We start from the raw sequence: 23976 nt of genomic DNA, 5'->3' as shown, positions 1-23976 counted from the left end.
TTTAGAGTGACATTTACATCATTTCATACCTGTTAGTACCTGTTAGAATGGCTTTTACCAAAAGACAAGAAATAACAAGCGTTGGTAAGGATGTGAAGAAAAGGGAACCCTTGTGCACCTTGGTGGGAACGCACATTGGTGCAGCCACTATGGAGAACAGTATGGAGGCTCCTCAGAAAATTAAAACAAGAATTATCCTATGATCCAGCAAGCCCACTTCTGTCTATTTATCTGAAAGAAATGAAAAGACTGACTCAAAAAGATATCTGACAACCTAAGTGTCCATCAACAGATGAATGAAGAAAACATGGTGTATATATATACAATGGAATATTATTCAGCCATAAAAGGAAGGAAATTCTGCCATTTGCAAAAATACAGATGGAGGGGCTGGCCCAGTGGCTGAGTGGTTAAGTTCGCGTGCTCCGCTGCGGCGGCTCAGGGTTCGGATCCTGGGCGCGGACATGGCACTGCTCGTCAGGTCATGTTGAGGCGGCGTCCCACATACCACAGCTAGAAGGATCCACAACTAAGATATACAACTATGCACAGGGGAGTTTGGGGAGATAAAGCAGAAAAGAAAAAAAAAGAAAGAAAGATTGGCAACAGCTGTTAGCTCAGGTGCCAATATTTAAAAAAAATATATAGATGGACCTTGAGGCATTATGCTAAGTGAAATATGTAGACAAAGACAAATACTGTACACTCTCACTTATATGTGGAATCTAAAAAAACAAACCAAAAAACTGAGCTCATAGTAAACAGGTTGGTAGTTGCCACAGGCAGGGGGTGGGGAATGGGTGAAATGAGCGAAGGCAGTCAAAAGGTACAAACTTGCAGTTATAAAATAAATGTCATGGGGATGTAACGTACAGCATGGTGACTATAGTTAACAATATTGTATATTTGAAAGTTGCTAGGAGAGTAAATCTGAAAACTTTTCATCACAAGAAAAATTTGTAAATTTGTGTTGACGGATGTTAGCTAGACTTACCATTTCACAATATACATATATCAAATCATTAGGTTGTACATCTGAAACTCATATATGTCAATTATATCTCAATAAAAAAAATAGTGACTGAACCTGCCAGGTAGTCTGCTGGGGAAGGATTCACAAAGGCTCATGTGACAAATGAGATGAGTATTTGCTAGCACTGACCACGTATTTTCTAGACCTTGGTCTCGGTGCTGTGGACACAGTGAACAACATAGGTAAAAATCCTTGCCTTCAGAGAACTGAAGTCTCCGTGTGTGTATGTGTGTGGTCTATTCAGCTATTATGATTAATATGCTGACATGGCCTGACTTTGGGAACCTTGCTTAGCTCAGATAAGATGGATCATGTGATCTTGAATTCCCTTCCAGCTTTAAATTTTCAAAAATGCTGACAATGATGAGGCATAATTATCAAAGTATTTGCTACGTGAGGATAAGGAATCCCTTTGCTCTTAAAATGGTATATTTTGGTCCAGAAATCAGCAGTCCATAGACTTTCCCAACTCATCTTTTTGTCCTTCCTTAGATCTGTTTGTATAGGAGATGTTGTCAGGGTCCCACCCATGTTCCCTCAGCCCTTCCTGAAGGTCGTTTGCTGATAGTTTCTGTAAATGCCAATGTCTTCCTGTGCCTCTCTCCCTCTTGGTCAAAGGGAACAAACTTCGCCACATACAGGGCAAGATGGAACTTCAGGGAGTTGATGCCCTAGGAGCAACTCTCAACCAATGAGGTTTAGGAGATGGAGGATAAATACCCCAGCCTCCTCACCCGTAGAAGGACAATTCTAGAGTGTTCCTCCCAGAAGGTCTCCAGTGGGAATGGGCCCCAGTTGCCCATAGTGGTGACCCATTCATTAAAACACACTTTTTTTTTTTTTACTCCTCCCTTCTCTTTGTCTCACTTCTCCACTCCGCCATGTTGAGTGAGCTTCCTGGGATCATCTCCCAAATAAAGTACTTGTATCTAAGTTTTTGTCTTAGATTCTCCTTTTAGTGGAACCCACACTAAGGTAATATATTCATCTGACTTGGAAATACAACTCAAAATGCACACATTTCAAGTCTCAAGTTGACTGACTTTCCCGAACAATTTGGATTTGTACTATATCATGTCACTTTCACAGAACTGCTTCTGCTTGTACATTTTGTACCTGCTTCAGACCAAATGGATCTTCTCTCTGCCTGGTGTCTCATTACCATTTCTTTGATGTCACAATGCTATTCATTTGACTGGTTTGACCAAAGAGTCTGAACTCATTGGGTTGTTAACTTCATGGAATTATTTTATTTTTCCAGTAATTTCTACTGAGTGTGTTCTTCACAGTGGGTAATGGGAACACAACCATAACTCAGTCTGTTTCCATCTATCTAATCCATTTAAAAACCAGTCAACCTCATTCTAAATCAAAATAACTCCCCTCTCTTTTGCTTGGGCTAAACTTGTGTCAGAGAAAGAGAGAGGCAGCAGTGGAAAGAAAGCAGCAGGGCACACGGTATGCTCTCTTATTCCCTCTTTCTTTCTTCTAAATCCCTCCCCCAAACCATGGGGTCCCACACTAACACATGGCCCAAACCCACAGGGAGCAGTTGGGAAGGGAGGATCCGGTAACCCATCTGGCTTACAGTTCGATACCTTGGAGATCCTGTTAGAAGAAAGGGAGATGCTTGAATTTTCTTTGTCTCAGCCTGAAGACTATAGCCTATGCTGTTTAGAGTGGTCTTGGTGTAGATGGTATGTGTAATTTTTAGAGTAAGGTTCAGCTCCACCCTGACCCCTTCTCTGTGCCGAAAAGCAGCCACACCTCCCTTTAGTTCCCGTCACGGTGCATGCCTCCAATGCACATTCCAAGTTGAGAATCCCATTACTTAGTTAAGTGGTTGACGTGTTCCCTGGTCCCTCTCCATGCTCCAGCATAGCCACAGGAACCTGGTGTCTTCCTCCATGTCCCACAATGGCTTCTGGGACCTGCCTGGGGGAGGTTGCCTCCATTCTTTCTTCCCTGGCACACGATATACTACATCCTTTCTCTTGCTATCTCAGGCTATTTCCTGAGGGTTTTCATCTTTTAAAAATTTCAAGATGTGAAATGAAGTCTTTATATACAAGTGTCCCTCTCAACTTCATGGGATAAATATTAATGTCTTCCTTATCACCCAAGAAGAAGAGAGGCCTAGCATTCTCTTCAGGCGGCCAGAGAGCTCTCATCACACTTTCTCTAACCCAGAATAATTTCCTTTTTATGTCTTTTATTGATACAGCCTTCAGATCAGATCAGTATCTTTGGAACAGGAAAATGGGGTGGGAGTCTTTAGCTATGAATCTGACTTTCCTTGAATTTGGCCTTCCAGAATTCAATAATTTTTTTCTCAATACTGATATTTACATCACATTGTTACACTGTTTGTAACCTGTGGGGATGGGAATATTTGTCTTTGATTCATGTCATCATGTTGTTACAATTAACTTTATACCAACTCATTTGCATTCCCCAAGATCATAAAGAAAGTATTCTTGGTTACTCAAGAAAACAAATTTGGGAAATCACTAGTTTCTAACAACACGATGGGAAAAAGGCAAACGTTTATTTTTATTTGCAAGTGTAGTTTCTGCCAATAGTTAGTGCTCACAAAACCTTTTAAGCTACAGTAACTTTTGGTAAACTCAATGAATACTTTAAAAAATACCCAGTGATAAGAAAATTACAGAAAAATTTCCATTAACCTGTTGAAAATGTTTGGAATCCAAAATTCACTATTTCCTGCAATGGTTTTTAATATTTATTTGGGTTAAAAAAAGATTTCCTTTTTCTTTTCTTTCTACTTCTACATAGTCCTGGTTGAATTAATACAATCTGTTCCATGAACTTTTAGGACTGCCACTTTCTGGATTTAGAATGTTTTTATTCTTACATATTTCTATTAATATTTTAATATTTTACATAAAACATTGATTTCTTGTGTTTTATGAAACAAAATCATAGATTCTATTTATGGTGACACATTTCCCATTTGGGGGAAAACTGCAAAACTAATCAGTAGAAGGTCATTTTATGCCTTTTTTTCCTTTCTTAACTATAATAAATAATTAGCAACCTATTAATTACAAAAATTCTTAATTATGCTTAGAGCAACCAGAGCGTTTTCACGAATTTAAATTCATATGTGTTACAGTATGCGAAGTCATTAAGAAAAGCCTCTGGTTTTCCAGTTTGGTAACAAATGGCTTTTGTCTGATGCATAATTAATAGAAACTAATGATGACTATGTAGCTCTTCCAGAGTTTTAAAGGCAAATCTATATTGGCCTACGGTTAACATGCAAATTCATCCAACAAGCAACACAAAATGTATTACAGTAGTCATTCATTTTTATCAACATTCAAGAAGATCTAGTCAGCAGCACAACTCTCCTATGTCGGAAACACATTATAACATGGTCACAACTGAGTCAGTTCACATCTGGTAAGATACCCCCTTCCTAATCCATCCTCTAGAGGCAGTTCAGACTTCCAGCACAATACATGAACAATTGCGATTAATACTGGGGACAAAGGTAAATACAGACAAGAGTTTGGTGTGCTAGCATACAAAGTTTTAAAAACAGTGACAAACAAAACCAAACATCTTGCCCTGTTCTCTCTCCTTTCCCTTTGTGAGACTGGAATTCTCATGGCCTTGTTGAAACATTCACTTTGGGGAACTGAGGCCAATGATCCTAGCACTGAAATTGGTCCTTGGGAGGGAAATTTGGCCACAAGGGGATGTTGTACCCATTTGAGAGAGGGCACTAGGAAAACACCCTGCTGTGCAAAAAATGGTTGGTGACTAACAGCCTTGAAGGAAAATGTGATTTTTCAAAATATTTAGCTTTATCCCAAGGAGTAGTTTGGTGGTATACTGTGGCTCAAATTTTATTTTATTATTTTTGGTTGGATAAATGAAATGTGCACCACCATCACCATCACTCTTAATTCTTCTTCCATCACATAAGACACTTGTTAAGATAAGAAAGATATTCTACTAAAGCTGACGGTGATAGAGAGTCATTCAGTATTCAAAGTTCCTAAAGAGTCGTTGGTTCTCTGAAAGGGATAAAAAAGTAGGAAAGGCTTTGTTCAAACTCTTGCTAGTAAACAAGTCTTACCTCAACTGATACAATGGCTACGTGACATCAAAGTACTATAAATTATCAAAACTATCGTACAGAAAAATTACAAATTCATTGCAAAATACATTACACTGCTACCATTAAGAAAAAGTGCTTTTTGTTTTCCTTTCTTTTTTTTTTTTTTGCCAGAAAAGTATTCTTTCAATATAGAAAATCCTATGCGTTACCCTGCATGTGGCTAGGATGTATCATAACGGAGTTTGTACTGAGTCTTTCTGATTTGCTGGATGAAGAGCTGAAAAATATAATAATGACTTATTAAAGCAGTGTTCCAAATGACCACGCCAGCTGTCAGTAGAGAGATGCCTGTTTAAGACCCAAGAAGACGCCCTGGTCTGTTGAACCCTGCTGGTCATCACACTGTCCCACCAATCAGCTGGTCTAGAATGCACAGGCCTTTGCACATTCTGTGGTTTCCTCGTGTTCTCCTGAATTACTCTCATGTCCTCATCTAGCTTTGTCACCTGCATGAATCCCCTGCTCAGTGATGCCTGTATTGTCTCATGAGGGGAACGATGCAAGATGGTGGACCTGCTAGTTTCAAGAAGGGATGTCCGAGGAGTTCCTGGGCTGTGGCTCTTTGGGAAGGCTCCCTCACCAACATCAGGTCTAGGAATCCCCGGAGCACTGAAGAAACCTGCAAAAACACAAGATGCCATCCTGAGGACGAACACTGAAACCCAAGCCAGTTCTCCCGAAACGGTTTCCCAGCTAATTCCCAGGAAAGTCATTCTATCAACAACATCACATTCTAGAAAGTCAGCTTGAGGAGAAAGATGTTATGGAAGCAAAAGGCAGGTATTGCCTTTATTAACATATGATGTTTTCCTTACCTTCTTGAAGTTTGAAATAATAGGCGTAAATGACAGTGAATGCCATTTACAATGACAATGAAGAATGATAATTTATTTACTAAGTAAAATAATAATGATGACAATATTGCTAATAGCAGCTATTATGAAGCCTTGACTATGTACAGGCACTGGTCATACATGTTTGATGGAGTGTGGTATTAACATAGAATAGTTTAATTTTTATAACAATTCAACCATCTAGGCTCTGTGGCATCCCCTTTCTTGAAGAGAAACAAGCTTCTGTAAGGATTTCTGAGACAGACAACATTTTTCCTTTAATTTCTTATAATTTACTTTCTGAGGTATATCTTACATACATTCAAGTGCATAAATATTAAGTGTATGTTTTACATAGTTCTTTTTACATATTTTACACCTATATTTCCCCACCCCTATCAAAATATAGAACATTTCTACCACTCCGGGAGGCTATCTCAGGCCAGCTTCCTGTCAATACCCATCTCCCTGCAAAGGGATAAAACTTTGGCCACACACTCCAGGGATGAATCTTACAGACATGATGTGAGTCATATACTCTCAACTCTTCTCTATCTGGCTTCTTCCCCTCAAAGTTGTTTCTGTGAGATTCATCCCTGATGTGTGTGGCCAACGTTTTATCCTTTTCATTGCTCTGTAGTAGTCACTGTTGAATTATACCACATTTTATTTATCTATTTGGGAAACAACCTTGGGCAGTTTTCCGTTTTTGACCATTAGGATTAAAGCTGCTCTCATACGTGACTTTGAAGAACATCACACTCATTTCTATTGGGTGTGGGACTATTTTGATACCATACTATTTTAGCCACTTTTCATTATTCAAACTTTGTTCAATGCAGTAAAAGTTTTAATCTCCTGTTCAATTCAAGAAGTTTCCTTTTTTTGTTTTTTTTTTTGGTCCACAGAACCTATATGAGTGATTCTATTGGGGGTTTTCCCTAAGATTTAGGGGTAGGGGGAATGTTGTCAAGATGGCAGCATAGGCAGACTCTGAACTCACCTCCTCCCAAGGACACAACAAATTTAATTTACAACTACTCGTGGAACAATTACCCCGAGAGAGAACTGAAAACTGACTAAAAAGGACCCCTGCAAGAAGGAACAGTGCTGACAGACATGGAAGAGGGAGAAATTCCATTCTGAAGAGAAAAAAGCCACCTTCACAAGCTGCAGTGCTTCACAGCTGGCTAGGAGCAATCCTAAGGTATGAAGCCTTCCCCAGAGGACTGGGGGATCTGAGTGGGGGAGCGTTACCATTGTAAGCACCTTTCAGACACAGCACAACCAAGACAAGTGTCCTACGGCTATTACCTACAACGGGGAGTATCCCCAGAAAAAGCTATCAGACATAAGGGAAAGAAAAGCCTGCTCTTAAAGGACCCATGCATAAATTCATCTGTTTCAGAAAGCAACCTAAAATCACCAGAAAGGTGCACAGTCCTTTGGTGAAAAGAGACTCACCTGATAGGCTGTGGGTGCATCTCAGTGAGAAGTGAGACCTCTCCAGGCACTGAGACATTGGCAGCAGCCATTATTGTGACCTAGTACAGGCATGCTGACACAGATGCTGGCAGATTCCATTGGAGTTCTTCCCCTGGCCTATTAGTGCAGGGGTCTGCCCCATCCAATAAACACTGATTTAATTCAGCTCAGCCAGGGTAGGTAGTCCACCCTTGGGACTGGCCCCACACAACAGCAAGCCCTCAGGCAACTTGTGGGCTCTGCATAGCATAGGTCGGGTATCTGGAACCTCTGCAGCCCAATGAGTAGGTCTGCCTCTGTGGGGCAAGGCATACATGAGGAGCAAGAAGAGGGTGTGAGACATTGGTGGAGTGTGTGAGGCCTCTGCAGTGGGGCCACTGGGTCTGCTTCAGTGGGTCAGGGTATGTGCCCAGGGCAGGACTGTGTTGATAGGGAGTGTGGCTCTGTGGGCAGTGGGGCTTCTCAGCTGCAGCAGACTTGTGCTTCTCGAACAGCCACATAGGAAATCAGACTTGAAACAACTTGAAACAACTTCCAAAACTTGAAACAACTGAGTGCTCCCATGCCTGGGGCTGGCCCCACTCAGCTGCAATCCTGAGAGAGCTGACAAGAGCCTTGCAGGCCAGAGGCCTACAGCAATTGCAAGCCCCTCAGCCTAACAAACAGCCACGCTGGGGGGACTACTCACTTAAGAGAAAAACTACCACAGGAACGTGCTATTAGACCTTGCAGCCAACTGTGCTGTAACTCCCCATGGCCAATAAAGTGACTGAAGAGTCCATAGCAGCCACACACAGCTGATATTACAACCAGGCAGACAGGGGGACAGCCTAGCCTTCCTGGGCACCTGCAGCAAGAGCAACCCTGCCACAACAGAAGGATACATGTACCCCACACAGGGGACATTCCTGGAACATCTGGAACTGGTGATGAGAGGGAAGCACAATGCTGAGCCTCATAAGGCATCTCTTACACAAGACCACCTCTCCAAGATTGGGAGATGTAGCTGACCTACCTAATACAAAGAAATAAGCACAGAGAAAGAGGCAAAATGAGGAGGCAAAGGAATATGTTTCAAGTAAGAGATCAGGACAAAACCTCAAAAAACAAACTAAATGAAACAGAAATAAACAATCTACCTGACAAGGAGTTCAAACAAAAAGTCATAATGATGCTCATTGATCTTGGGAGAAGAATGGGTGAACTTAGTGAGAACTTCAACAAAGAATTGGAAAATATAAAAAAGAACCAATCAGAAATGAAGAATACAATGTTGGAAATGAAAAATTCTCTAGAGGGATCAATAGCAGAGTAGATGATACAGAAGAGCAGATCAGTGAGCTGGACAAAAGACCAGAGGAAATCACCCAAGCTGAACAGATAAAAGAAAAAAGAATTAAAAAGAATGAGGACAGTCTAAGGAACCTCTGGGACAACATCAAGCACACTAACATTCATCGTATAGGTGTCCTAGAAGGAGAATAGAGAGACAAAAGGGGAGAGGATCTATCTGAAGAAACAATAGGTGAAAACTTTCTTAACGTAAAGAAGGAAATGGATATGCAGGTGCAGGAAGTATAGAGACCACCAAACAAGTTAAACCCAAAGAGGCCCACATCAAGCCACATTATAATTAAAATGCCAAGAATTAAAGATAAAGAGAGAATCCTAAAAGCCACAAGAGAAATACAACAACTTACATACAAAGGAAATCCCATAAGGCTATCAGCTGACTTCTCAGCAGAAACCTCACAGGCTAAAGGGAGTGGCACACTATATTTAAAGTGCTGAAAGGGAAAAACCTACAGCCAAGAATACTCTACCCCACAAGGTCCTCATTCAGAATGGAAGGAGATATAAAGAATTTCTCAGACAAGCAAAAACTAGTGGAGTTTATCACCATGAAACCAGCCCTATAAGAAATGCTAAAGGGACTTATTTAAGTGGGAAAGAGAATGTCACAAACAGGAATAAGAAAATTATTTTAAAAAAGCAATAAATTCACTGGTAAAGGCAAATATACAGTAAAGGTAGCAGATCAACCACCAATGAAGATAATATGAAGGTCAAAATACGAAAGTACAAAAATTATCTATTTTCATGATAAGAGGGTAATAGATACACAGACACACACAGACAAAGAGGTTAGATATGATATAAAAAACATAAAATCTGGGAAGAAAGGAGTAAAAGAGTAGAGCTTTTAGCAAGAGGTCAAACTATAGAGACAATCAACTTAATATAGATTGCTATATACATAGGTTATTATATATGAACCTCATGGTAATCGAAAACCAGAAACCTATAATAATTACACAAAAAATTAAGAGAAAGGAACCCAAACATAATACTAAATTATTATAGCTACTTTAAATGTCAATGGACTAAATGCTCCAATCAAAAGGCACACGGTGACAGATTGGATAAAAATACAAGATCCATATATATGCTGCATATAAGAGACACACTTCCAACCTAAAGACACTCACAAACTGAAAGTGAAGAGATGGAAAAAGACACTCCATGCAAACGGCAATGAAAAGAAAGCTGAAGTAGCAATATTTATATCAGACAAAATAGACTTTAAAACAAAAGCTGTAACAAGAGACAAAGCAGGGCACTACATAATAATATAGGGAACAATCCAACAAGAGGATATAACACTTGTAAATATCTATGCACCTAATATAGGAGCACCTAAATATAGAAAGCAATTATTAACAGACATAAAAGAAAAAATAGACAGTAACACAATAATAGTAGGGGATTTTAACTCTCCACTTACACCAATGGATAAATCATCCAAACAGAAGATCAATAAGGAGACACTGGCCTTAAATGACACATTAGACCAGATGGACTTAGTATATATATATACAGAGCATTTCCTCCAAAAACCACAGAACACACATTCCTTTCAAATACACATGGAACATTCTCTAGAATAGATCACATAAATAGGCCACAAAACAAGTTTCAATAAATTTAAGAAAACTGAAATAATGCCAAGCATCTTTTCTGACCACAATGGTATGAAACTAGAAATCAACTACAGGAAGAAAATCAGAAAAGCCACAACTATGTAGAGATCAAACAAAATGCTGTTGAACAATGATTGGGTCAATGAAGAAATCAAAGGAGAAATAAAAAAATACCTGGAGACAAATGAAATACAACATGCCAAAGTTTAGGGGACACAGCAAAAGTGGTTCTAAGAGGGAAGTTTACAGCAAAACAGGTTTACCTCAACAAACAAGAAAAATCTCAAATAAGCAATCTAACAGTGCACCTAAAGGAAATGGAAAAAGAACAAACAAAGCCCAAAACCAGTATAAGGAAGGAAATAATAAAAATCAGAGCAGAAATAAATGAAATAGAGACTAAAAAAAGCAATAGAAAAAATCAATGAAACCAAGAGCTGGTTCTTTGAAAAGATAAAAAAACTGACAAACTTTTAGCTAGACTCATCAAGAAAAAAGAGAGAAGGCTCAAATAAATAAAATCAGAAATGAAAGAGGCGAAATTACAATGGACACTTCAGAAATACAACAGATCATAAGAGAATACTATGAGAAGCTATACACCAACAAATTGGATAATCTAGAAGAAATGGATAAATTCTTAGAATCATACAACCTTCCAAAACTGAATCAAGAAGAAATAGAGAATTTGAATAGACCAATCACCAGTAAGGATACTGAAACAATAATCAAAAACCTCCTCCCAAATAAGTCCAAGACTAGACAGCTTCCCTGGTGAATTCTACCAAACATTTAAAGAAGACTTAAGACCTATCCTTCTCAAACTCTTCCAAAAAACTGAAGAGTAGGGGAAGCTTCTGAGCTCATTCTACAAAGCCAGCATTACTCTGATACCAAAACTAACCAAGGGCAACACAAAGAAAATTACAGGCCAAGATCTCTTATGGACACGGATGCAAAAATCCTCAACAAAATACTAACAAATGGAATAAAAAAAATAAGTTAAAAAAGATCATACACCATAATTAAGTAGGATTTATTCTGGGGATGCAAGGATGGTCCAACACCCACATATCAAGCAGCATAATACACAACATTAACAAAATGAAGAATAAAAATCACATGATCCTCTCAATAGATACAGAGAAAGCTTTTGACAAGATACAGCATCCATTTATGATAAAAACTCTGAATCAAATGAGCACAGAAGGAAAGTACCTCAACATAATAAAGACCATATATGACAAACCCACAGCTAATATCATTCTCAATGGAGAAAAACTGAAAGTTATCCCTCTAAGAACAGGAACCAGACAAGGTTGCCCACTGTCACCACTCTTATTTAACATAGTATTGGAAGTCCGAGCCAGAGTAATCAAGCAAGAAAAAGAAATAAAAGGGATCCAAATTAGAAAGAAAGAAGTGAAACTGTTACTATTTGCAGATGACATGATTTTACATATAGAAAACCCTAAATAATCCACCAAAAATCTTTTAGAAATAATAAATTAATACAGTAAAGTTACAGGATACAAAATCAAGATAAAAAAATCACTTGCATTTCTATACACTAACAATGAATTATAAGAAAGAGAAATTAAGAATACAATCCCATTTACAATTGCGACAAAAAGAACAAAATGCCTAGGAATAAACTTAGCCAAAGAGGTGAAAGATCTATACACTGAAAACTATAAAACATTGTTGAAAGAAATTGAGGAAGACACAAAGAAATGGAAAGATATTCTGTGTTCTTGGACTGGAAGAACTACCATAGTTAAAAATGCCCATACTTCCTAAAGCAATCTACAGATTCAACGCAATCTACAGATTCAATACAATCTACAGATTCAATACAATCTGTATCAAAGTTCCAGCAACATTTTTCACAGAAATAGAACAAAGAATCCTAAAATTTATATGGAAAAACAAAAGACCCTGAATAGCCAAAGCAATCCTGAGAAAAAAGACCAAAGCTGGAGGCATCAACCTCCCTGATTTCAAAATATACTACAAAGCTATAGTAAGCAAAACAGCATGGTACTGGCACAAAAACAGACACACAGATTAATGGAACAGAATCGAAAGCCCAGAGATAAACTCACACATCTATGGACAGCTAATTTTTGACAAAGGAGCCAAGAATATACAATGGAGAAAGGAAAGTCTCTTCGATAGATGGTGTTGGGAAAACTGGACAGCCACGTGTAAAAGAATGAAAGCAGACCATTATCTTTCAGCATGCACAAAAATCAACTCAAAATGGATTAAAGACTTGAATGTAAGACCTGAAATCATAGAAACTCTAGATGAAAACATCGGCAGTATGCTCTTCAATATCAGTCTAAGCAGCATATTTTCAAGTACCACGTCTGACCAGGCAAGGGAAACAATAGGAAAAAGCAAATGGGACTACATCAAACTAAAAAGCTTCTGCACAGTGAAGGAAACCATCAACAAAATGAAAAGACAGCCTAACAATTGGGAGAAGATATTTGCAAAACAGATATCTGATAAGGGGTTAATATCCAAAACATATAAAGAACTCATATACCTCAACAACAAAAAAACTAACAACCCAGTTAAAAAATGGGCAAAAGATCTGAACAGATATTTCTATAAAGATATACAGATGGCCAACAGGCATATGAGAAGATGTTCAACATCACTAACCTACAATGAGATATCACCTTTCTCCAGTCAGAATGGCTATAATTAACAAGACAGGGAATAGCAAGTGTTGGAGAGGATGTGGAGAAAAGGGAACTCTCATACACTGCTGGGGGGAGTGCACACTGGTGCAGCCATTATGGAAAACAGTATGGAGATTCCTCAAAAATCTAAGAGTAGAACTACCATATGATCCAGTTATTTCACTGCTGAGTATTTACCTAAAGAACATGAAAACATGAATGCGTAAAGATAACATGCACCCCTATGTTCACTGCAGCATTATTCACAACAGACAAGACTTGGAAGTAACCTCAGTGCCCATCAACGGATAAATGGATAAAGAAGACGTGGTACGTATACAGAATGGAATACTACTCAGCCATAAAAAACCATGAAATCCAGTCATTTGTGACAACATGGATGGACCTTGAGGGTATTATGCTAAGTGAAATAAGTCAGAGGGAGAAAATCAAATACCGTATGATCTCACTCATAAATAGAAGGTAAAACAACAACAAACAATCTCATAGAGACAGAGATTGGATTGGTGGTTACCAGAGAAGCAGGGAGGAAGGAGGGCAAAAGGGGTGATTAGGCACATGTGTGTGGTGATGGACTGTAATTAGTCTCTGGGTGGCGAACATGATGTAATCTACACAGAAACTGGAATATAATGATATACACCTGAAATTTATATGATGTTATAAACCAATGTTATCACAATAAAAAAAAGATTTAGGGGTGAGGAAAGAGAAGATGCTACCATTATAAACTAGTCTCTCCTAAACAGCAGCCTTACTCTCTCTTATCACGAGGCAGATTGGGGGGAGGTGTGTGTGGGGTCAGTGTTTATAGAACTTATCTGTGGAAACAGCACCTCTCAGCAAGCCCTGCCCCCACTGGCAGCCCCCACAGTGGTGGGTCTTTGACTTAGCATCATTTTTTATGAGCTTGACCCTACTTGGCAATCCTTGGAAAACAGGAAATACCTCACATGGTTCCTTCACCATGTCCTTCATTGCCTTGCTCAATCTAGCCCCTGCCTACCTCTCTGATATGTCTTACCAGCCCCCTTGCTCACTTTGCTCCAGCATATAAGCCTTCTCTCTTGGCTTAGGGTCTTTGTACTTGCTCCTCCCTCTGCCTGGGACATTTTTCTCCCAGATCTTTGCACGGCTTGCTCCTTCTTTACACTCAAGTTCCAGTTCAGATGATCCCTCTCCAGAAAGGACTTCCTTCAGTCCTCTTCAACCTAAGCTAGGCCCAATCCCCTCCCCTGCACTCTCATCACATCACAGTTTTATTAGCTTCATAGCACGTACCAGTCTCTGAAATTATTTTGTTCACCCATTTGTTTGTCATTTCTTATCTGCCTCCCGAACTAGAATGCAAGCTCTATAAGAGTGAGGAAATATGGGGTCTTGTGCTGTGATATCCCCAGCAATTAGAACAGTCCTCAGCAAGTCATTGGTTCTCAATGAGGGAGTGTTGAGTGGAGCACCTGATTATTCTTCTAGCCACCCTATGACAGAGGAGCAGACTGTACCCCACTGTACAGATGAACTTTGGAGAGGCCGAATCACTTGTCCAATGAGTGAGCAGGAAGAGCAGAGACGTGAATCCAAGTGACTCTAATTCCAAATTCCATGCCCGTAAACCAGGATCTATTCCTGGATATGATATGGCGGTCTTTAAAACTACAGAGAGAATAATGATGAACATAGGGGTGCATATATCTTTTTGAAGTATTGATTTCATGTTCTTTGGATAAATATCCAGTAGTGGAATAGCTGGATCATATGGTATTTCTACTTTTAATTTTTTGAGAAATCTCCATACTGTTTTCTGTAGTGGCTGCACCAGTTTGCAGTTCCCACCAGCAGAGTATGACAGTTCCCTCTCCAATACTTGTTATTTCTTGTTTTGTTAATTATGTTCACAATAACCAAGACATGGAAGCAAACCAAGTGCCCATCAATGGAAGAGTGGATAAGGAATATGTGGTATATATATATTATGTGGTATATATTATATATATGTATATATATAATATTATATATACATATACATTGTGTATATATATATATATACACATATATACACAATGGAATACTACTCAGCCATAGAAAAAGATAAAATTGTGTTATTTGCAACAATATGCATGGACACTGACGGTATTGTGCTAAGCAAAATAAGTCAGAGAAATACTGTATAATTTCACTCATATGTGGAAAATAAACAAACAAACACAGAGATAAGAAGAACAGATTAGTGGTTACCAGCAGGGAAGGGGGTGGGGAGGGGGTGAAAGGGGTAAAGGGGCACATATGGATGATGACAGATAAAAACTAGACTATTGCTGGTGAACACAGTGCAGTATATACAGAAACTGAAATACAATGATGTACACCTGATATTTACACAGTTATAAGTCAACATGATCTCAAAATAATTTTTTAAAACGGCAGCTAGAAAGGTACTGAATGTCCTGGGTGAATCCACAGCCCTCCAGTTCTATTTCAAATAGTCTTGTTGATGTTCCAGTGTCAATATAGAACCTCTTCTCATTGGTGTTCAATCTCACTGTGGAATCATTAGTTTTTATCTCTCAAATGTTATTCAGGAATTAATGAAAAATAAAAATGATTCAGATCTGGGGGAAAAAAAAAAACTACAGAGAGACTGAAAAATCCAAGAACGATTTTGAACTTCAGCAACAGACACCACTTCTCACCTTGTGTAGGTCCTTCACCCTTGGAGGTAAACTGTCCCGGATCCTCCGCATCGCCTGGAGGGGAGGCTCGTTGAAGTAGGGGGGCTCGCCATCGATCATTTCTATCACCATGATCCCGAGGGACCAGATGTCCACCTGTCAGGCACAGCCTACTGGTTATCTCAGGCAAGGAGGACATTCTGAAATGGGGGACGTGTCCAGGGAACCCAGAAGGTTCATACTCATTCATAAATTAACGTGGTATTTGTAACCCCTCAAAATTTACAATACAAATTTATTTGTTCAACTGAGGAGTTACTGAGTGTTTGCTAACGGTCTTCATTTACTTTATAAGACAACTTCAATGAAGGTCCTGACAATTAGATATAGGTGAATACCTTAACGTTCTAAAGTTTACAGCTTTTAGTTTTAACCCTGTTAACTTTGGTGGTTAACTGTCTATCAGGGCAGATGAGAAAAACATCCAAAAACATCCAAAGCTTAATGTTATGAACATAGGGAAAAAAGTTGCATTTAAACCATAATAAAATAAGAAAAGTTTTTGACATCTTCATAAGAAACTGCAAAGAGCTATATTGCACGATGCAGAGTATATTCTGATTTTTTATTAATTTAATTTTTAAAAACAATTATACCCCCCCCCCTACTTTGCAGTTCTTTCCTTTACGTTTTATCATTTTGAAGCAGCAAGCACAAAACCTTGCTTTATAAAAACCATTTTCAGGGAATAGAGAAAAGAAAAGGAAGAGATGACATGCAATTCTTTCTGAGCAAAGAACGGGAAGTCAGGACAATGAGAAGGCATCATTGTGCTATAAATTCCCAGTTACAGTCTCTTCCCTGGGACAGCCTCATTACACCTTTTATCAGTTAGCTGCATTCTGTTATTACCCTGGCAGTGACCTTCACCGAGAATTTATGCTCTTGGGACCACAGTGAGGAGAACAAGCTGAGTACTCACGCAAGGGCAAGCAAATGAGGGAAAGAGAACAGGGTCCACCTTAACTTATGCCAAGATGCTTAGCTCATTGGTCCATGCCACCTCTTGCATGCTTCTCTTAGAATTGCCTTCTGCACCATAACGTGTGGAAACACTGTGCACCCAGCCGAAGCGAACTCCTTGCCTTCACGTGTGTGTAGCCTTGCGTGCCTCCGCTTCTCCTCATGCTATTCCCTCCCAGAAGGCCTTTCCTCCACTCCTTCTGGTCCCTTATTTTCACATATCCAGACCTTATCTCTTAATAGATAATGAGTGACTGTTTCCTTTCCAGAGGAAACGGAAACTGTGCCATATTTTTAAATAGGTTATAATATTCCTACATAATTTTTTCTATGGGAAAACACTATTGCTCATCCAAATATTACCTCTCTTTTGTGGAGCTTTCTCCGAGCCTCTATCTTTTGACTCATCACGCCTACTCATCTGCGCATCTCCGGCCACTTTTTAAGTTGCGTTGCTGTGCTTTGTGTGAGCCTGCTATTGAGGGTGGGATCAGAGTTTGAGTGACTCTCCCTCAGTGTCCGTTGTAGGACCTCAATAAGTGCTCCTGGATCAATGTTGCAGCAGTATCCTCAGTGACGGCCAGTCTCCTTTCTGCCACAACCTACTTTGTGACAAGTCTAGTGAACAGGAGTCAAATGCAAAGTCAAAACTCATCAACCTGATCTCCAGTGGCAGTTAACTGTCTCAGAACCACTGCATCCCTGAGCCTGTTCAGGCCCTGCCACTCCCAAACAGTGACTGCCACCCCCTTACCTCTGTCCCATAAGGTAGCCTGGAAATCACCTCGGGTGCCATCCAGTAGGGAGTGCCAACCAACGATTTCCTCTTCGGCACCTCTTTGGAAACTTGAGCACAGAAACCAAAGTCAGATAGCTTTATCTGAAAGCAAAGGAACGCAAGAAGCTATTTTAAAATACTGGCTGCTAGACTTAGAAATAGAGAGAGAGCTGTAAATTCAGAACAAAACAGTCTCATTAGCAGGGCTTGGAAATACCGGAGGAGAGGTGGTCAGACCCTTTTATTCGAAAGCACGATTCATTTTAATGGAAAAACCTCTCACGGGTCCACCAGGGTTGACTTGAAATGTTTAAACTCCTGCTGCTGCTATCTTCTATAAAATTATGAAACCAAAAACAGTTATAAATTAAATATACCCAAAACAACAAATTCATTAAAATTCAAACCCACAAGCTTAATTTAATTTAATCTAACAGGTGAAGTTTTAGTCTAAGCAAATTGCTATTCTCAATGTGAGTTTTGTACAAACCCCTGCACTTCAGGTTCTTCTGCGTTGAACGCATTTAGATTTCTAAGTACCATGAGATTATTCAAATAACCAGCCTCATTTCTATATTTGAATTATTGCAAGATCTCATTTATACAGGATGCTGAGATATTGGGAGTACTGGCTCCCTTTTTCTTTTTGTTTTGCTCCTTTGCTCACGACAACTGAAGATGCCAATGTGAACATCAATGCAAGTGGCATTACAGGCAAAGAAACTGGGTGTTAGCACTTGGTTACCAGGGGTTTAAGGTGGTCATTCTAATGACCCAGTGTATATATGTATATGCTATTTATCTTAGATGTCATCAAAAAGAAAAAAATTCTGAAAACTCCTACACAGAGCTTTTAAGAATACTCTTAAGAACACACTGCACCATTAGGCCCCCTGCCGCTTTATATATTCCAGGTGACCAGGATTCAGTTTATATCTGGGAGATGTGATTCCTGTTCATGATGACCTGGTCTGAACCTCAGGTGGCCTCACTGAAGAGGACTGCCACTTAGCTTTATTGGTGATGATCAAATACATTCAAAGAAAGCAATTCTTTGGGCATTGGTTGGCAATGGTTCAGAATGGCCATCTGAAGTTAAAATTTCCATACATCAAAGGTACAGTCTCTCAGGCACAAATTCTCCCCTGGTTCTCTTCATATGCTCTGAACTTTTTTCAATCTTCTTCTCTGGCTCTACCTCTGCTGCCTACACTTTAAATATTCGTGCTTCTTACGGTGTGGGTTCCTACCCTCACCTCTTCTCTTTTCATATACTCTTGCTAGATATTCTTTTTTCTCCCTATGCTTAATTTAGACCTCTTTCCTTCATTCTAAACCTATACTTCCATCTAATATATTTTTCCACAAGGAGTTAACTTTCATGAAGTGTGTAATGTCTGTGTCTAGATTCATTTTTGTGCATGTGGATATCTAGTTGTTCCGGCACCATTTGTTGAAAAGACCACCTTGGTCCATTGTATTGCCTTTACTCCCTTGTCAAAGATCAGCTGACTATATTCATGTGGGTCAATTTCTGGGCTCTATTCTATTCCATCAGTCTATTGGTCCATTCTTTTGCCAATACCACACTGTCTCAATTATTATAGTTTTGTAGTAAGTCCTAAAGTCAGGTAGTGTAAGCCTCGCAATTTTGTTCTTCTTCAATATGTGTCAGCTGTTGTGTTGGTCTTTTGCCTCTCCATATGAACTTTAGAATCAATTTGTCAATATCCACAAAATAACTTGATGGGATTTTGAGTGGGATTGCATTGACTCTATAAATCATGTTGGGAAGAAATGACATCTTGACAATATTGAGTCTTCCTATCCATGTACATGGACTATCTCTCCATTTATTTCTTTGATTTCATTCATCAGAGTCTTGTAGTTTTCCTCATATTTTGTTAGATTTATATCTAAATATTTAACTTTTGGGGAGCTAAGGTAAATGGCATTGTGTTTTTAATTTCAAATGTCATTTGTTCACTGCTGGTATATAGGAAAGAGACTGGCTTCTGTATATTAAACATATATCCTGCAATCTTGCTATAATCACTTATTAGTTCTAGGAGTTTTTCTTGTCAATTGTTTTTGATTTTCTGCAAAGACAATCACGTCATCTGTGAAGAAAGACAGTTTTATTTCTTCCTTCCCAATCTGTACAGATTTTATTCCTTTTCTTGTCTTACCGCGTTAGCTAGCACTTCCAGTATGATGTTGAAAAGTAGTGAGAGTGGACATCTTTGCCTTTTTCCTAAACTTACTGGGAAAACATATTCAATTTTCAAGGCTACCTGATCACTTCTCACTTCCTCCAGAATTTTTCTCAGGAGCCCATACTCATCTCTCTCCTCTCCAAATTTGAGAGAATTTAGCACCCATTCAATCTTTAATTGTTTGCTGATGCTGATTTTGTCCCACTGGCTAGAAATGACATTCCCCAGGGGCAACAGGTTTGCCTTTTAATTGTGAAGTCTCACTGTGTTAAGAGCAGGGAAAGCAGTAGTACTCAAAACCACATGCTAGTAGGTTGACTTTATTTTATATTGACACATACATAGATAGCAGATCATGTGATAGAAACCACATTGGTGCTCTTTCTGAAACCATCATCAACTTGCCAAGACAGCTGTTTCTAGAATCAGAGTTGGAATACAGAGGAAATGGGGGTAATGTTTTGGAAACTATTAATGTGTTTTTTTCTTTTTTCATTTCCTTGTTCATGATTCTCTCTCTAATCAGGCCAAGGTTAGTGGTATGGTTTGGGATGGGAGGAGATTAGATTTCTGCAGGAGAAATGCTAGAGAAAGCTGGTTTAGAAGAGAGAATTTTCTTAATTGCTTTGGCATATCCAGAATCAAGCTTAGATACCTCAGATCATAAAATTTCCATGTGGTATGAAGAAGAGAGCCCTGTGGCCACGGTAGCTGGTCCAAAATCATTGTTGTCCTATTGTAAAAGGAGTCTACAATTCAGAGAAGTGAAAATCCTACAGTCTACCCCTTTTAGCCTGGGATTATTTGCAGAAAAGGACACAGATTTGATTATTATTTGATTATGTCTGCCTCAGCTGGTGGTGGGCTTCAGAAATATCAGAGTAGCACACATCCCCACACAAACAAGGGAGAAGAGAAGCCAGATACGTCTGTGTTCAGAGATAATATTAAAAATATTTAATAACCAGATTCATCTAGACCAATCAGAATCTAGATGTAAAGTTAAGAGGTATCCTAAAGTGATCCTGGGAGTATTACCATCTTTAATGAGGTTGGGAGGTGGCCCCCACACAGGGCTAAGGTAACGGAGGGTACTCCAATGACTTGAAACACTGGCTATTAACAAATAAGCATAAAAATACTGCAATCTTTTAACAATGGGTATAGGTGTACTAGTGTATACTGGCTGAACATCAGCCTTGGCTATTCCCAGTATGGCCTCCATGGAGAGATGGCACAACAGAGTGGGTGAAAGTGAACTGGAGGCAATGCTACTTGCTTCCCTGGCCTTTGAGTGGTGTGCAGGGATCCAAAAGCTCCTCCAAATCTCAGTGGGGGAATGGGGGATACCTGCCACAAGCCCATGGTTGACATGAGGAGGCAGTCTCAAGGATGGCTTTCAAGACTTGAGGCAAGAGGCTGGAGTTGTGGAATACTGCAGAGGCACCCTCCTGAAAAGCCCAGAAGCTGATGGGACCTGTTAATCCCCAGTGGTCACCAGTCCAGGTAGCAGAAGAGACCAGTAATGCCAAGGCAGGGACCAGAGAGGAACAAGAAGATGGGTCTTATCTCTTTTACCCTGAGGTCCCATAAGCCGCATTTGTCCCTTTTTCTCTCAGACTCCATCTTGAGAAAGATGGTAGTGGAAGGTGGGAAGAGGAAGTAGGTGGTGGCCAAATCTGAAAAATGGAGGTTTTAAAGGTGTCACTTAAACCTTACAATAATGTGGTTGAACTTTGATAGACTATGTTTAAATTATGTAAGCAGACTAATGTAATAGATTGAATTAAAATAGAGGGTTTTTAAAAAAAAAATCTAGTCAGTAGAACTTTGTCAAGAAGTCCCGGTTAGTTTTAAGAGACAGAGAAACTATAATTGTGTGTGCACGGGTGTGTGTGGTTATTTCAAGTTCAAGTGTGAGTGAAATTGCAACCCTACTATAAGGACGACAGAGAAGGAACAATTTTTTTTTTTTTTAAAGATTTTATTTTTCCTTTTTCTCCCCAAAGCCCCCCAGTACATAGTTGTATATTCTTCGTTGTGGGTCCTTCTAGTTGTGGCATGTGGGACACTGACCCCGCGTGGTTGGATGAGCAGTGCCATGTCCGCGCCCAGGATTCGAACCAACGAAACACTGGGCTGCCTGCAGCGGAGCGCACGAACTTAACCACTCGGCCACGGGGCCAGCCCCGAGAAGGAACAATTTTGACAATAAATTTCATTTGCCTGTAAATTTAAGAAACCTGAATGATTATGGAGGTGAATGTATCAAAATTTTGGTATTGGCAGCTTTTTTTTTTTTTGAGGAAGATTAGCCCTGAGCTAGTATCTGCTGCCAATCCTCCTCTTTTTGCTGAGGAAGACTGGCCCTGAGGTAACATCCAGGCTCATCTTCCTCTATTTTATATGTGGGACGCCTGCCACAGCATGGCTTGATAAGCGGTGTGTAGGTCAGCACCCGGGATCCAAACTGGCAAACCCTGGGCCGCCGAAGCAGAATGTGTGAACTTAGCTGCTGTGCCACCGGGCTGGGCCCTGGTATTGGGAGTTTTTAACATCAATATTTCTAGAATGGCTCCTTCCTTCCAGACATAAAACAAAAAGACCCCAAACCTGACTGACAAATAATTATCTCCCTGACAAAATGTAAGATGAGAAAGTGAAAACCTTGACACTTGGGAGCCAGGCCTGTTCTTCTGTTGCAGGAGTGTAAGTGCTTCTGCATGATTTATTTACTCATCCAGGTATATAAAAGGGACATTTTCTAAAAGAATATAATTGCACACAACATTCATCCAAATAAATCTGCACGTAGATAATGAGAACTCAAGTAATGAGTATAATAACACATTGCAGGCAGATCTTAAAAGCAAATCACATAGACTCTAAGCCGAGCCTTATTTTAAATAGAATTACACAACATGGCTGTTTAGGAAACCATCTTCATCTCAAACGGCTAGCACACTGCCCGCCCCCTAAAAGGAGGAGATGTAGCTTGTTTCACAGGGGCCAGACAAGGAACTGGATCTTAGAGCTCAGACAAAGCTGCTATTTAAACCTGAGATCCTATCCATCTCAGTGTGTCCTGTAAGGAATCAGGGGCCCCACAAAAACATAGGAGAAAGGGGGCAAAAGAGAGACTCTCCACAAGATTGCCACGGATTTAAAATAGAATGTAAAACCCTCATTCTGTAAATTGCATACATTCTAAAAAATTCTTGCATTTGCTCCTGGTTTTTGCTAAGACAGAAAGATGGATGCTTTTGTGCCTGGTTCCTGAATGCTTCCTATAAGGTAATGGCAGTCAAAGTGTGTAGCATCAGCATCCCCTGGGAACTCATTAGAGATGCAGGTTCTTGGGTACCACCCAGCCCACCTGAACCAGAACCTCTGGGGGTGGGGCTGATAAATAAATAAAAAGCAATAGGTTATTAAGAGTATATAAGGAAGATATTTGGTTTAAAATTAATTCAGCCTGAGCTTTTTTTTTCCCCAAAAGGGCCTGATGTGGCCTGTTGAGCATGCATTGTATGTCAGCTTTAAATATTTACTGCGTCCCAAAGACAAGAATGACGCTCTTAAACATAGGGATGTAACTTCCCCTCATATCAGCAATTCCTTTAGGAGAAGCATCTCTCCCTAAACTAAGGATTAATTACTGACCTGCCTGTGACCTTGTGACCACAGACCTCCTGTGTTCACTGATCTGCTGTGCCAGCAAAGCAATCTCGTGACTATTGTAAAGGGACATTCCTAGCATATGTGCTGTATGCTCTTTGTTCCATGACGGTATATAACCACAAAGAAGTACATCCTACTTCTTTGGTGCCCTTCCTTGGAGAAGGAAGGCCCTGGGCTAGTCCTCAGATCTGGCTCATAATAAACTCATCCAAATTTTGATTTGTAGATTGATTATGGATTATGTGTGTTGACAGGGCCCAGGAATTTTTTTTTTTTTTTTGCCAATGTCTCCAGCAGTTTTGATGCTTGCTAAAGTTTGCAAATTTCTCTTTTAAGAAGAGCAATGACCTAGGGACAAGGGGACTGAGAGAGGTCATAGAAGGGACCAGAAGTGATGATAGTGCCTCCAG

At 39.7% G+C, this 23976-nt stretch overlaps 1 protein-coding gene across 1 annotated transcript in view; it reads right to left on the bottom strand.

Annotated features, from left to right (window-relative positions):
- Positions 1 to 5271: 5271 nt before the first annotated feature.
- PAK5 (p21 (RAC1) activated kinase 5) overlaps positions 5272 to 23976 on the bottom strand; it is a 294957-nt gene continuing 276252 nt past the window's right edge. Inside the window, exons 8-10 of the mRNA XM_070485566.1 lie at positions 17646 to 17771; positions 15890 to 16024; positions 5272 to 5802 (exon numbers count right to left, since the gene is read on the bottom strand). Of these exons, the coding sequence (XP_070341667.1) occupies positions 5647 to 5802; positions 15890 to 16024; positions 17646 to 17771 (417 nt within the window). The 3' untranslated portion in view covers positions 5272 to 5646. The remainder of the gene's footprint in view (positions 5803 to 15889; positions 16025 to 17645; positions 17772 to 23976) is intronic.

Source organism: Equus asinus, chromosome 15 (assembly GCF_041296235.1).
Source record: "Equus asinus isolate D_3611 breed Donkey chromosome 15, EquAss-T2T_v2, whole genome shotgun sequence".
Classification (NCBI taxonomy): domain Eukaryota; kingdom Metazoa; phylum Chordata; class Mammalia; order Perissodactyla; family Equidae; genus Equus; species Equus asinus.
Note: the sequence above shows the minus strand (reverse complement) of the source record. Positions and strands in the feature narration are given on the sequence as shown.